Source organism: Vulpes lagopus, chromosome 13 (genome assembly GCF_018345385.1).
Source record: "Vulpes lagopus strain Blue_001 chromosome 13, ASM1834538v1, whole genome shotgun sequence".
Classification (NCBI taxonomy): domain Eukaryota; kingdom Metazoa; phylum Chordata; class Mammalia; order Carnivora; family Canidae; genus Vulpes; species Vulpes lagopus.
The window spans coordinates 3,016,822-3,031,000 of record NC_054836.1 but is presented as its reverse complement, the minus strand read 5'-3'; the positions used below and the strand labels follow the sequence as shown (position 1 = coordinate 3,031,000).

Genomic DNA, 14,179 nt, shown 5'->3' with positions numbered 1-14,179 from the left:
TCCCACTCTGCTCCAATACCATAAACTGTCAGATTACCTTTTTCCCCATTTCAAAGTCAATGATCCCCAGCCAGAAGCAGAAGGCAATCTGTGTCTCACGCAAGGCCATCTACAGTCCATCCGTCATCTCCAAACAATCCTCAAGCACCCCACATCTCTGCAACTATAAGACCATTCTAATTCCTGAAACACATCCAACCTTCTCACTGGAGATTATAATCAGTCTTGTTCTAGCTATGACAGCCACGTATTCTTATGCACAAGGGCACTGGCCAAGGGGACAGACGCTGAATGGAGCTGAAATTCAGCTGCCATTCTGCTTGCCAAGCCACATGCCCTGACAAGAAGCTGTCCGGAAGAAGGGGCACCCCTCTATAATTTGCACAAGGGAACCACATGGCTAACAGAGGCCCCAGCCTCAACATTTATGCCTTGAGTATTTAACTGGACTCCCACTGTAGCTACAAGAATGGTTTTTTAATATTCCTTACTATTTACAGACCAAAGACTCCAAGGAGATGCCTACTTTCCCAGTCCTTACATACATATAGTTATGGCCTCACTGGGGTGATTCCCCAGGTGATTTTTATTCCTACCCCCATATTGTAAATCTCTGATAACTTAAATGTAAGCATAGAGCAGAGGTCTGGGGAATTCTTTAAGCAGAAAGGCAAACACTTCAAATCCTGTGTAGAGACTGCTAGAGCAACATCCCAAATCCTCCTCCAGTACTCCATTTGCCCTTTGGTCCTTGGTCAACAGGGGCTCAGCAAAAGAAAAACCACAACTCCTTCCTGCAGATGAGTTTTCATCTAGTACGATCTTCTCTTATAAATGCAAATTACTTTCATGTTTTGTAAATGCAAGCCACCAACACAAGAGTACTCAAATCCAAACATGCCATTCCCTAGTTTAAAATTCTTCACACAAAAATCTGAAAGTATAGCAACGTTTTCAGCATGTGGCCCCTGCCTAACTCCCAAGACCATTTCTCAGTTCTCTCTAGCATAACTACCCTCTATTCCCAGTCATACCAAATACCCAATAGTCTCTGAGTATCCTGAGATGTTCACAAGACATGCATGATCTGGCCCTGCCTATGTTTTGTCCCACACAGGTATCATACCACTCATGTACTACCCATAATGGCCAACCATTACCTCTTCCCAAATTCACTCAACTCTTGTCATTACTGCTATCTCAGTTAGAAACAGTCTACTCACAACATTTTACCTAGCTCAATCCCAGTCACCCTCGAGTCTTTGGTTGGTATATAGTAAGGAATATTAAACACTTCCTCCAAGAAGCTTTCCCAGATTATACATTCTTGTAAACTAAATTTTTTTTCCATAGAATTTCACATAAAATTACTTGTATATTTCCCCTACTTGGTTTTAAAGTTTCATGACGATGATTCCATGTAAGTTTATTCCCTGCTGCATTCCCAGGATACCACCTGGTGCAAAGTGGATGCCCAGTAAACACTTATCAATGATGACAAACCCAAACATTCATTTTAATTTCCATATCTATGCTGTCCATTACAGAAGCCATTACCAACAGATGGCTGCTGAGCTCTAGAAATATATGAGAACGGGGGCACCTGGGTGACTTAGTGAGTTAAGTGTCTGCCTTCCTCTCAGGTCATGAACCCAGCGTCCTGGAACTGAGCTCTGAGACAGGCTCCCTGATTAGCAGAAGCCTGTTTCTCCCTCAGCTGCTCCCCCTGCTTATGCTTGTTCCCTCTCTCTCTCTCTCAGGCCAGAAGGCCAGCACACATCAGAACAAACTGAATTATGTTCCAAGTATAAAACATATACTAGATTGCAAAGACTTAGTTTAAAAAAAAAATCAAATTAAGTAAAACATCTCATTAACTTTTTACATTCATTAAGTATTGAAATGAGGGGCAACTGGGTCACTCAACTGGCTGACCATCCAATTCTTGATTTTGGTTCAGATCATGATCTCAGGGTCATAGAGATCAAGTCCTGCTTTAGGCTCCACATTCAGTGAGGTGTTGGCTTGAGATTCTCTCTCTCCCCCTCTGCCCCTCTCCCAACCTGTGCAGGTGCACATGTGGGCATGCTAAGATAAATAAATAAATCTTTTTTAAAAAAATGTTGAAATAACACGTTTTGGATATATATATATATATATATATATATATATATATATATATAATACTAAAAACATCAATTTCAATACAACTACTAGACAATTTTAAATAACCAATATAGCTCATATTAATGGTTTGCATTATAGATGTATGGAGCAGTGCTGGTCTAGAGTGACCTTTCTTCCATCTGCTAACTTCTCATCAGTCAACACTAGTCGTTCCTAGGGAGACTTCCCTGAGTGCACACTGAAACTGGGTTCTTCACAGCACCCTCCATCATTGTACTCAAAGCTCATTATGTTAACTTGTGACTGCCTCCCTAAAATCTTTCAAAAGAATTTAATGAAGAAATAAAAATCATTACTCACTTCAATTAAGTCTTATTATAGACTCTTTGACTTGAGCTTTACTTCCTTAAAATGGAGTAAGATCTCAGAAGTGAACAGAAGTTAAAAATAAAAAGTAAGTGATAGCCTACCATGGTAAAGAATAAGGAATTCGAGATCCCTGGGTGGCACAGCGGTTTAACGCCTGCCTTTCGCCTGGGGCACGATCCTGGGGTCCTGGGATCGAGTCCCACGTCAGGCTCCCTGCATGGAGCCTACTTCTCCCTCTGCCTGTGTCTCTGCACCTCTCTCTCTCTGTCTCTCATGAATAAATAAAATCTTTAAAAAAAAAAAAAAAAAGGAATTCCGTAAACAAGATCCTGCCTAACCTAGGGAATATATTCCAACAACTCCCCATTATCTTTTTTTTTTTAACTCCCCATTATCTACTAGGCTAAGAGGAAAATCCATCCGTTACCCCTGAGGAGTTCCAAAGCATCCTAGGAAAACTAAAAATTCTCAGTAGTAGTACCTACTACTCCAGAAAACCTGCTATCACCCTACCTAAGCTACAACATCCCCACCTCCCTAAAACCTGCTTGAAATACAGCTACATAGTCTTCATTAACATAATGCTTTGGCCAATGATGCAGGCACAAAAATTAACGTTCAAGAATTTCAAAGTTGTGGTTGCTGTGGGAACGCTAATTCCAACTGCACGGCACAGATGCGAATCGTGGAGTACTCCCAATACTGATAAAATTGGAGATGTCTATTTACTCTGTGCAATGAGGCACAGCTACAGTTACTGAGAGAACCTTATTTTGGCATTTCTAGGCTTTCATGCATTTAAATTCTCAACCTTACCACAATACCATTTGCTGCATTAAACTGCCTCCTCTGTGTGTCGGGGGCGGGGGGGGGGGGGGTTAAAAGAGAGAACTGATTGGCCAGACATTCAAAGAACCCATCCTGTATATGTTTCTTATGCATGATTTGATTCAAAAGACAATCATGATATTTTTATTTTACTCTTTGGGCTGTCTGTAAACTCTCATGCAAATGAAAATAGGGCATGAATTTCAACTTGTAAATGCACCAAGACATGTGTACGTGCAAAACATCAGAAAAGCACATTTCTTGTCTTTAGAACTATAAAAGGGATAAATTAAAGCACAGAGCACTAATGTCAACCATGCTGTGTTTAATATCTGAAAACTGGCCAAACATCTGCCTGTGACACTGGCACTCAGTTACACACTGTAGTCATCAGAGAGTAAAAATAAGAGTTGGAAAGAGGTCTGTAAAAACAAGATACAATCAAACAAATTCAAGAAACACTTCAATCCCTATCTCCAACTTTTCGTAACCATGGAAAGAAAATTTAAAAGACAACTGCCAGCCCAGGTAGCTCAGTGGTTTAGCGCCACCTTCGGCCCAGGGGGTGATCCTGGAGACCCGGGATCGAGTCCCACATCGGGCTCCCTGCAGGGAGCCTGCTTCTCCCTCTGCCTGTGTCTCTGCCTCTCTCTCTCACTCTCTCTCAAGAATAAATAAATAAATATAAACAAATAAAAGACAACTGCCTGCAAACTACCAACTCTTATAGTTTTCATCTTAAACATTTCTCAAAATTGATATGCCAATCATATACGTTGGTTGAGCAAGCACCTTTGCGGCCAAAAGATCCAACAAATAGCAAAAAACAGTGTAACTCATAATTAGTTACCACTCACAGATTAAGCAGGTGACTCCAGAGAATATATATACCAAGATCCATTTCTTCCTTGAACAAAACATATGCAACTTTCAAATCAAAATGAATGGGCCTTATAATCATGCACCTGAGATACAGACCTCCTCTCTTTATTCTCAGAGAAGTAAAATCCTGTTATAAATAAAACTTAACCACTGCCTCACATATCTCAACCCTCTCTCTCTCAAACCCCCTAGGGAGGAATGCCAGTAATGCCCACCCAAAATGAAGCAGAGCAGTGCATGTGGTCCAGGAGAAACTGATGTCTGCCCAATGACAGTGAGGCTACAGAGGTTAATAAATATTTTGGAGATATAAAATATTGTCATTTAGCATTCTCACATATATGTACCATGTTTAAGTATTCTCCAGCATCTTCCCTTTGGTTTTTGAAAAGAGGCTCCATTGCCTCCCTATTCTCACCTGCGTGTTCTCCCCTTCCAGCCTCGGTGGTCGGATACTGGACAGGTGGATGGTCTTGTAATCACCAGAGTTCAGTTTCACAACAATGGCATCTGCATTCAGCACCTGCATCACCTGTGGGCAAAAGGCAAAAATACTTAAACCTGCTCCAATGGCCCAGATCTCACAGCACACATGCTAAGGAGTAAGGCCCACCATAGTCACAGGGAGGAATGTCAGATCAATAGCCATCTGAGGGTAGATCCAATATCATCCTTCAAGGTGTAACTATGTTAGATAAAATAATGCTAGAATTATCAATCCTCTAAAGACCATATTGTGATTTCTCAATGAGACAGAATCTGTATCATTCATAAAAGTGATCTTTTTTATCTTTTGCCCTGACCAAGACTTGTGGTTAACTACAAAGCTTACTGGAAATCTAGTCTATACATGTTATTCAAGATATTCTTTGAAACAAATTCTAAACTAAAATCAAAATCCCTATTTCAATGTTAATCTAGGAAAAGAGGTAAGGGCTGGATTAGAAGACATTAGCACTGGATAAGAACCAAAATATGATGTCCCTAAAGAGCAGAAAAAAATCAAAGACAAGTGAAGGGCAAAAAGAACTGTCACCACAGTGTGGGGAAAGGAGAGGCTCAGCTGTTCATCTCACAGTAAACGTTTCAAAATGCTAAGACATTACTTCAACTACTCTGAAAGCCAACTTTTCAGAATACTACCATAGACAACTTTGTTTTAGACCACAATATCAGTAACACTGGAGCACAATCTCAGCTAAAAAAGATTAACTTCTACTGTTGAGAAACCTACAAGGATACCTACTCCAAGGACAAAAGCACAAATATTCCTCTGTGGAGGTTATTAGAACATTCTACCAGGCAGTATAGAATGAAATTGCATTGAAACCAGCCTAGGACTACATCAGGGTTTTAACTAGAACCCATAATTCAGCTTGCAGTCTACAGTTCACCTGATTATAGTCAGAGCCTGTTGTTACAAAGCTGTTTGGGATTTTTATTTTTTGGTGGGGTTTTTGCTTTTTGGGTGGGGTTTTTGTTTTTTTACACAAGTAATACTTTTCTACAAGGCAGCTATTGACTACAAATCACTGTCACCATCCACTTTGTCTGCAGAATCAAAACCAACTCTTCCAGGTTTCAATCAGGCTCCATCAGGAGCCAAAAGGCAGCTAAACAAACTACAGGGTAAGCTGCCACAGTGAGGGAAGACTCCGCAAAATTTCCCTCCTCTTTCATGCAACAAACAAAAGGAGCTAGACTTTCCTTTGCTATGGTGGATATCACACTGATAAGTATCCTAAAAGAGTCCTCTCTATTCCATGGAAGGCTTCGCATCTTTTAAAACAGAATACAACCATTTACTTGCAGACTCCTCCAAAAATGGCTATTCTCTACCTTTTCCAAAGAACAAGCCAACCACATACCAAAAAGAGTAAAGACTGATTTAAGGGGCAATGTGAAGGAAGAGCAAAAACCAAAAGCAAGTGAGAAATTATACATGATAGGAAATAGCAGGGAAAAAAATGCCATCAGACAGAATGAATGGGAAAAAAAAAAAAAGATGACGGTTAGAATTAAACTGTAGTCCATGGAAGGCTGACCATGGCTGGCAGATGTGGTAAAACCCAGGGATTTATTCCCAAGTAATGGGAAGCACGTTTAGGGAAAAACAGGCCAGTGACCAGCAGAATAATAAAGGTCTGAGAAAGAATGGTGTAAATTAAGAGAGCGGGTATTTTCAAATATCTAAGATTAACTTGCAAACCTCAACACAGCAAAAGATCGTCTCAAATAGCCATAGCCATTCTGCTTTAACCTTTTGACAGATCTGAGAATCACAAAAGCTAAACACAAAGGCAACAAGAACCCAAAATTTGCCTGGCCAGAAAAAAAGTCCAAGGGCAATCAAAAGCATGATTTGTGGCCACCCGAGGACCACAAGGTCAGGGCTGGTTACCTGGGTATGGGTGGTACCAAAGTTTACCAGACCCTCCAAATCAAAGAACAATCACGCAGAACTTAAAAACAGCCCAAAACGTATCACCAAAACTACAGATTCACCAACTGAAAGAAAAAGAGTACATCTTGTTCTCATTACCATCTAGACACATTAACACCAAGCAAAAATGCCCTTCACAATAGAATCTTCCTCCCACTCCCTAAAGATACCAGTAGTGGCTTGGACAACTGACCAAGAAAAAGACCACAGTTGATGATTCTCTACCCTTCAAAATCCCACATTTGGGTAAAAGGAGAAGTATCATAAAACGGATGACAAAACTTTTGTGGGGTAAAGTATCCATGATACATGTGATTCTGCTATCCAGCCTTCAAACCAGAGAAGAAAAATTCCACAAAGCCATACCAAGCAAAACAGCTATTACAGCAAATCAATACTGCTCCTCCTTCAAAAGTACAAGACTATCATCTTGAATGCACACATCTCACAGAATTCCTAAATCTCAGTGACAGAGCTACACATTCCTCTCACACCAAAACTAACTATTATTAAATTATCAAATGCCAAAAACAGAGAAATTCCCGTGATCAAGACATGAGAAATACCTAGACAGTTTTCACTCCCTCATCATGCTCAGAGGAATAAAACCAGGGAAAGCACTGTAGTGCTCACACCTTCACCCCCTGATTACAGAATGTGAAGATCTAAGCATACCCCTGTGACAAGTTACTGGTATTCGTCACCCCTTAGAATGTGTTAGCAGTAGCAGCAAATGGATTCTTAGAGCTGTAAATTTCAGGCCTCAGCAGCAGACTTTCTGCTCAGCATCTCCCTGATTAGAAACCTCCTCTTCAGGAACTGCACTCTGATGTTGGCAACCTAACAAGGCTCGGCTTTCTGAAGAGGTGTATAGTGAGTGCATGTGTGTGTGTCCATGTGTGTATGTAAGTGGGGTTTACGACTTTTATTCCTCTTTAAATTGTGTCATTACTGTCCAGAGAACAAGCAAGCAGCTCCTGCACAGACACGGAAGAAGCAATAAAATAGTGGTTACAGTCACGTACTGTGCAATAAGTAAAATGAAGAGTGGATTACTGTTCAAAGCCTGCTCATCAGCACTGCTGCAGACCACATTTGTAACCGTGATATTTCGTATGGTGCTTTCACCAGGGTAAGTCTATGTATGCCTGCGTCACTCACTCTCTCCACAAGCTATGAATCCCCTAATCACTCCACCCCTATACACACCTACCAAACCACATACTTCAGGATATAATCTAAGAGGCAGGGGCTTCTGCACCACGAAATTCACTAGCTGGACTCAAAATACAAGCCCTAAATCCAATTTCTCCATTTCTTGAAGCCCAATTGTAAAAGGAAAAATGAGTGGCTTAATGATGATGAGCGTAGGCTAAGGGCTGCCACAAGTCAAGAGAACTGCAGAGGTCTGTCAGGGGCAAGGGACAGCCATTCCCATCCTTGGCCTGCTGCCATACTCTCCATCTGCAGAGCCTGTCCATAGTGCTCACCAGGAGGCCAAAGGCTGCTACTGCTCAGCTTCCTAAACCCCTGCAGCATATATAAAACGAGCAACAAGAGCCACCAACAGTTTCCTGAGCTACAGAGATCCTCAGAATAGCTCCCTAGACACAACTACCAATACTCCCAAAGCTGCCTAAATTGTCAGTGCTGGACAAAAATAAAAGGACCATCAGCGCACACAGGGCTTCTCTGGGTGTCACCAAGGAGTGCCCCTGATGAAGTTACTGGGAATGCGACACCAAATACCCTTATTACTGTCTAAAATCATGACACCCAGCTGCTTCTCCTGCTCCTTAAGACTGAATGCTGCTAGGTCTCTTCTCCCCAAAGCTAATCGTGGAAACACCACTGAAGCAGAACCAGAAGTGGGTAAAAAGTATGTCCTGTTAACAGCAATGGCCTGGAGCCACACCCCCTACATGCCTGAGCCTCCCCCAGAAGGGTACAGCGGTCACCCTATACCCTTGACAAAATACTAAGCACAACAATATCTTGATGCAAGTAATTCCAGGCACCCTACAACATAACTGACCAGTACTCTACAAAACTGTCATGGTTATCAATAGCAAAGAAAGTCTGAGAAACTACCACATCCAAAAGGAACCTAACGAGACATGACAACTAAATTTAGTGTGCTATGGTGGGTGAGATTCTGGAACAGAAAAACAGGCTAGAGAAAAACTAAGGAACTCTAACTAAAGTATGGACTTCAGTTGATAATAACATATCAATATTGGTACACTAATTATAAATGTACCAAACTAATGTCAGGTAATAGAAAAAACTGGGAGGAGGGCAGGGGTAATGTAGGAACTCTGTACTATCTGCTCCATTTTTCTGTAAATCTAAAACTGTCTTGAAAAATAAAATCTCAATTGAAAAATACCAAGTAAATTTTTTTTAACAAAGCTTTTCTATTTCAACTTTATTTTCCTATCAGCAAATCAGCTTACTAACTTAAGCTACAAAATCAAGTCTTGATCTCTTTTTGGTGCAGAGGACCACCTTCCTAACCAAACCATCCCCAGAACTTCCTCTTCACCTGAAAGCTCTCTGGCAAAAGTCCAGGAAATAGCCAGTATTTTGTTGTTGTTGTTCTCTCCACATTACCAAATGCAAATATAATGGGAAAGTCTAGATAATACCAAAAATATTAAAAGGTGGCTTTGTTTAAAAGCCATCTCAGAGAGGCATGACAATAAAACTCCGGTCAGAGCTATGACTAGAAGCATAGCAAAAAATGATCAGGGCAAGACCAAGTAAGTCCTAGAATCCACTGCATGCTTCCATGAATAGCTTTAACCTGACCTCCAAAACTGCACATGCCACCAAGTCCAGACAGTTGACTATTTAGGATAATCTTCCAGACAGAGCCCTAGATGATAGCTCCTTGAAAGCAGGAATCACTTCTCATTCTTCTGCATCTTCTCAAAGCAGAAGGGCTCTGCTTGTTTAAGCAATCACTCAATACAGAGAACCAAGCAAGAGGCCTTTAATCAAGGCAGTGAGAAGACTCCACCTCCTAAAAACATGCTGTCAACTCCCCATCCTTCCCACCACCCTTGAGTGTTATTCGGGTCTGTAAAATCTGCAAGGCCCAAGAATCCAGCAGCAGGGACAGGGAAGCCAAACCACGTGCTCAGGGGACCATATGGCTACAAACAGCACAGATCAGCTAAAACGCCACAGGGAAGGCAGGCAGGAAACTGGCAAGCCACAACAGGCAGAAAAGTCTCAAGCAGGCTCAGCTAATCGCTGTGAAGTGAACATGTTTCTCTGCTAACCTGGAGAGACAGGGAGAGTCCTCCCTTGCATTTCCTTAAGAAGTGAAACTGTTTAAGCAGAGGATGGAAAACATTCTTTCAGCAGGCTACATGTATCAAGACAATACTCTGTTGATTTCAAGTTCCTAGGATGTGAGACTTGACCAATACATCTTATCTACAGCATCAGTTCCAGAAATCACCTATAGGGCCCAAGAGGCATCTAGTTCAAGAGTTCACAGATTACTTTTAGCTGTTCCCTATACAATTAGCTTCTAGGAGACAGGGTAGGTGACTGCTGAAGAGAGAACCATTATTTGTTCAGGCCTTACAGTCACATGAGCCTCAAAACAATCCTTCAGCAAAAACTTGTAGGACCATCAGGCTGTGTTTGTGAAGTCTCAGGGCACCTTAGGACCCTTTGAGGTTTCCTTAAAAAGTAGCATAGTATAGGGGTGCCTGGGTGGCTCAAAGAGTTAAGCATCTGCCTTTGCCTCAGGTATTGAGCCCGGGGTCCTGGGATGGAGCCCCACATTGGACTCCCTGCTCGGTGAGGAGTCTGCTTCTCCCTCTGCCCCTCCCCTGCTTGTGCTCGCTCACTTGTGCTCTCTCTCTCAAATAAATAAATAAATAAATGATCTTTTAAAAAAATAGTAGCATAGTATAAACAGACATTTTCATCAGGTAAAATGACTACAAAACAGCAGTTGGGTTCTAGGTTATGAAAAGAAACACAGATCATTTTTTTGTTTTTGGACATAACATTGATAACCTGTGCTCTACAACGGAGGATAGCAAACTATGGCCCAAGGGCCATCTAGCCCATTCCCTACTGTTGTAAACAGAGTTTTACTGGAACACAACCGTGCTCATTTATTTACATATCATTCACAGTCTGTTTTCTTGCTAGGGCAGCAGTCAAGCAGGTACAACAGATTATATGGCTCATAAAACATAACTTTTTCCTATATGGTCCTTTAAGAAAGTTGGTCCACCTCTGTTCTACAGCATGTTAGAAAATGAACACATGTAGGGCTGGCTATACATGGTTAACATTCCTAGAAAGCAATTTGGTAAATATGTTCTAAAACATTCCTGTGGAAATAACTGCCATTTACATAGATTTATTCCATTTTCCAAATAATGGAAAAATTATACACTATACAAATATCGACCTATTGGGGACTGGTTACATAAATTATGCAGTCTTACAATGGAACATTATGAACAAACTAAACAAACTCAAACATTTACTTTGGCACCCTTTCTAAATACCTTTAAATAAAAATAAAGGGATTGGGGGGGGGCGGAGAAGTCCAATAGAACAAATATAACAAGAGAGAAGAATAGAGCAACAAAACATTGGAAGCTAGAAAGCAGATGAGTGGTAACAGACTCCACACACTCAAATAAGGTAAATCCTGGCCTAGTGATAAGAAAACCTAATAGCCAATCTGATTTATACTGCAAAGTTTCCCACCGGCCAAGATAAAGAAATTGCCAAATCAGAAATCTCAAGTGGAGATGAAAATGGGACCAAAACCTAGGACTAGATTTCAAGTATATACCATAAATCCCATATATAAGTTCACTGTTTTAACCCAGTGTTTAAGATCTTGTTCTAAAATAAGAGAGAAAAAAATAAATAAAATAAAATAAAATAATAAAATAAAATAAAGAGCTAAGGACCACCAGGTAACAAGGAAAGACTCTCATACAAAAAATAAGAGACTAGGGATCCCTGGGTGGCACAGCGGTTTGGCGCCTGCCTTTGGCCCAGGGCACGATCCTGGAGACCCGGGATCGAATCCCACATCAGGCTCCCGGTGCATGGAGCCTGCTTCTCCCTCCGCCTGTGTCTCTGCCTCTCTCTCTCTCTCTCTGTGACTATCATAAATAAAAAATAAAAAATAAAAAAATAAGAGACCAAACTAACTAAAAAGAATTAAAAACAACTTGGAAAATATACACTATGCAGGGAAAAGAAATTCTCAAAAAATTATAATTACTCAGAAAGGTAATAGATGATATTTCATCTCTGAAACAAGTAATATTACTATTAAAAATAACAAGAAAAAATACACAGATAAATCAAGAGAATGGAATAAAGAGGCCCAGAAATAAATTCACAATTACATGGTCAATTAATCTACAACAAAGAAAAAGAATATACAATGGAGAAAAGACAGTTTCTTCAGTAAATGGTGCTGGGAAAATTGGACAGCTACATGCAAAAAAAAAAAAAAATCAAAGTGAACTGCTCTCTTACACCATAAACAAAAATAAACTCAAAATGGATTAAAGACCTAAATATAAGACCTAAAACCATAAAACATCTAAAAGAAAACATAGACAGTAATCTCTTGGACATAGACCTTAGCAATGTTTTTCTCTGGATCTGACTCCTCAGGCAAGAGAAACAAAAGCAAAAACATAAACTACTGGGGCTACATCAAGCTAAAAAGCTTTTGCAGGCCAAAGGAAATCATCAAAAATGAAAAGGAACCTACTAAACAAGATATTTACAAATGAAGTATCCTGATAAGGGGTTAGTACCCAAAATATATATAAAGAACTCCACAGAACACCATCAAAAAACAATCCAACTTGAAAATGGACAGAGGACTTGAATAGGCATCTCTCCAAAGAAGACATGCAGCTGGCCAAGAGACACACGTAAAGATGCTCAACCTCACTTATCACCAAGGAAACGCAAATCAGAACCCCAAGAAGGTATTACCTCATACCTCTCAGAATGGCTAGTGTCAAAAGACAAGAAATAAGAAGTGTTGGTAAGGATGTAGAGGAAAGGAAACCTTTACCCATTAGTGGTGGGAATATCAACCGGTGCAGCCACTGTGGAAAACACAATGGAGGTTCCTCAAAAAAACAAAAAAAAAAAAAAAAAAGAAAGAAAAACACAAAACCATACAACCCAGTAACTATATCTCTGGGTATACTCAAAGAAAGCAAAGGCACTCATTTGAAAAGACACATGCACCTTAATGTTTACAGCAACTTTATAATAGCCAAAATATGGAAGCAACCTAAGTGCCCACGGATAGGTTAACAGATAAAAAAGATGTGAAGTGTGGATACACATAGGTGCACAGGCATGCGTGCGTGTGCGCAAGCGTGCGCGCACACACACACACACACACAGTGGAATATCACTCCACCTTTAAAAAAAGTGAAATCATGCCATTAACAACAATATGGATGAAGCTAGGGGGTATCAGGCTAAGTGAAACAAGTTAGAAAAAGACAAATACCACATGATTTCACTTAAAAAAAAAAAAAGGTGGGGGGGATGACAAGCAAACGTATAAAACAGAAAGATTCGAATACAGAGAACAAGAAGTTGGTTGTTGCCAGGGGGCTGGGAGGTGTGGGAAATGGTGAAGGCAAAACAGGTGAAGAGATTAAAAAATAAATAATATAGATGAAAAGCATAGGAAATATAGTCAATGATAGCATAATAACACATTTCATATGATGATGAATGATAACTACTCTTATTGTGGTAATCACTGTATAATGTATAGAATCATCAAATCACTATGTTATACACCTGAAACTAATATAATACTAATATAATATGCCAGTTACATTGCAATAAAAAATAAAAGAACCATCCAGAGAACAAAAAAAAAAAAAAAAAAGCAAGCTCTTAAAATATCATAAATGAAATATTCAGTATAGGGCTAAAGGGTAAATATGAAAAAATTAAGAACAAGAGACAAAGATTGAAAAACAGGAAAAAACTAGAAGACCAGTCAACAGAGTCAAACACCTGCTAGAAAATAGCAGAGAAATTAGCTGGAAATCAACAACAAAAAGTAGTTGAAGTTCCCAGACACAAAGGGCTAAAAATCAAAAAGTATAATATGCTCACTAGTGGATATACACAATGCACTACTGTGAAATTTCACAATGCATAAAATAAGAATATGCAAAAACTTTGTAGAAAGAAAAAAGACAAATCATATAAGGATGAGGAATCAAAATGGTATCAGACCTCTTAAAAAGAAAAACAAATTTCCAATAGCTAAATGACAGTGGAGCAATGCCTTCACAATTCTGAAGGAAAGTAACTTCTAACATAAAATTCTATATCCAGCTAAACTGTCGATCAAGTTTAATTACAAAATAGACATGAAAAGTCTCAAAACATTTACCTGCCAAGCACTCTTCCCAAGAAGCTACAGAATGTGTGCCACCGAAATAAAGTAGTAAATTATAAAGCCATGGGATCCAGCAAACA

The 14,179-nt window shown here is 39.9% G+C and overlaps 1 protein-coding gene across 1 annotated transcript in view; it reads right to left on the bottom strand.

The window, feature by feature from the left end:
* Positions 1-14,179, bottom strand: part of SND1 (staphylococcal nuclease and tudor domain containing 1) — a 420,936-nt gene that overhangs the window by 353,041 nt on the left and 53,716 nt on the right. The window contains exon 10 of the mRNA XM_041727934.1: positions 4,625-4,738. Coding sequence (XP_041583868.1) covers positions 4,625-4,738 — 114 coding nt within the window. The remainder of the gene's footprint in view (positions 1-4,624; positions 4,739-14,179) is intronic.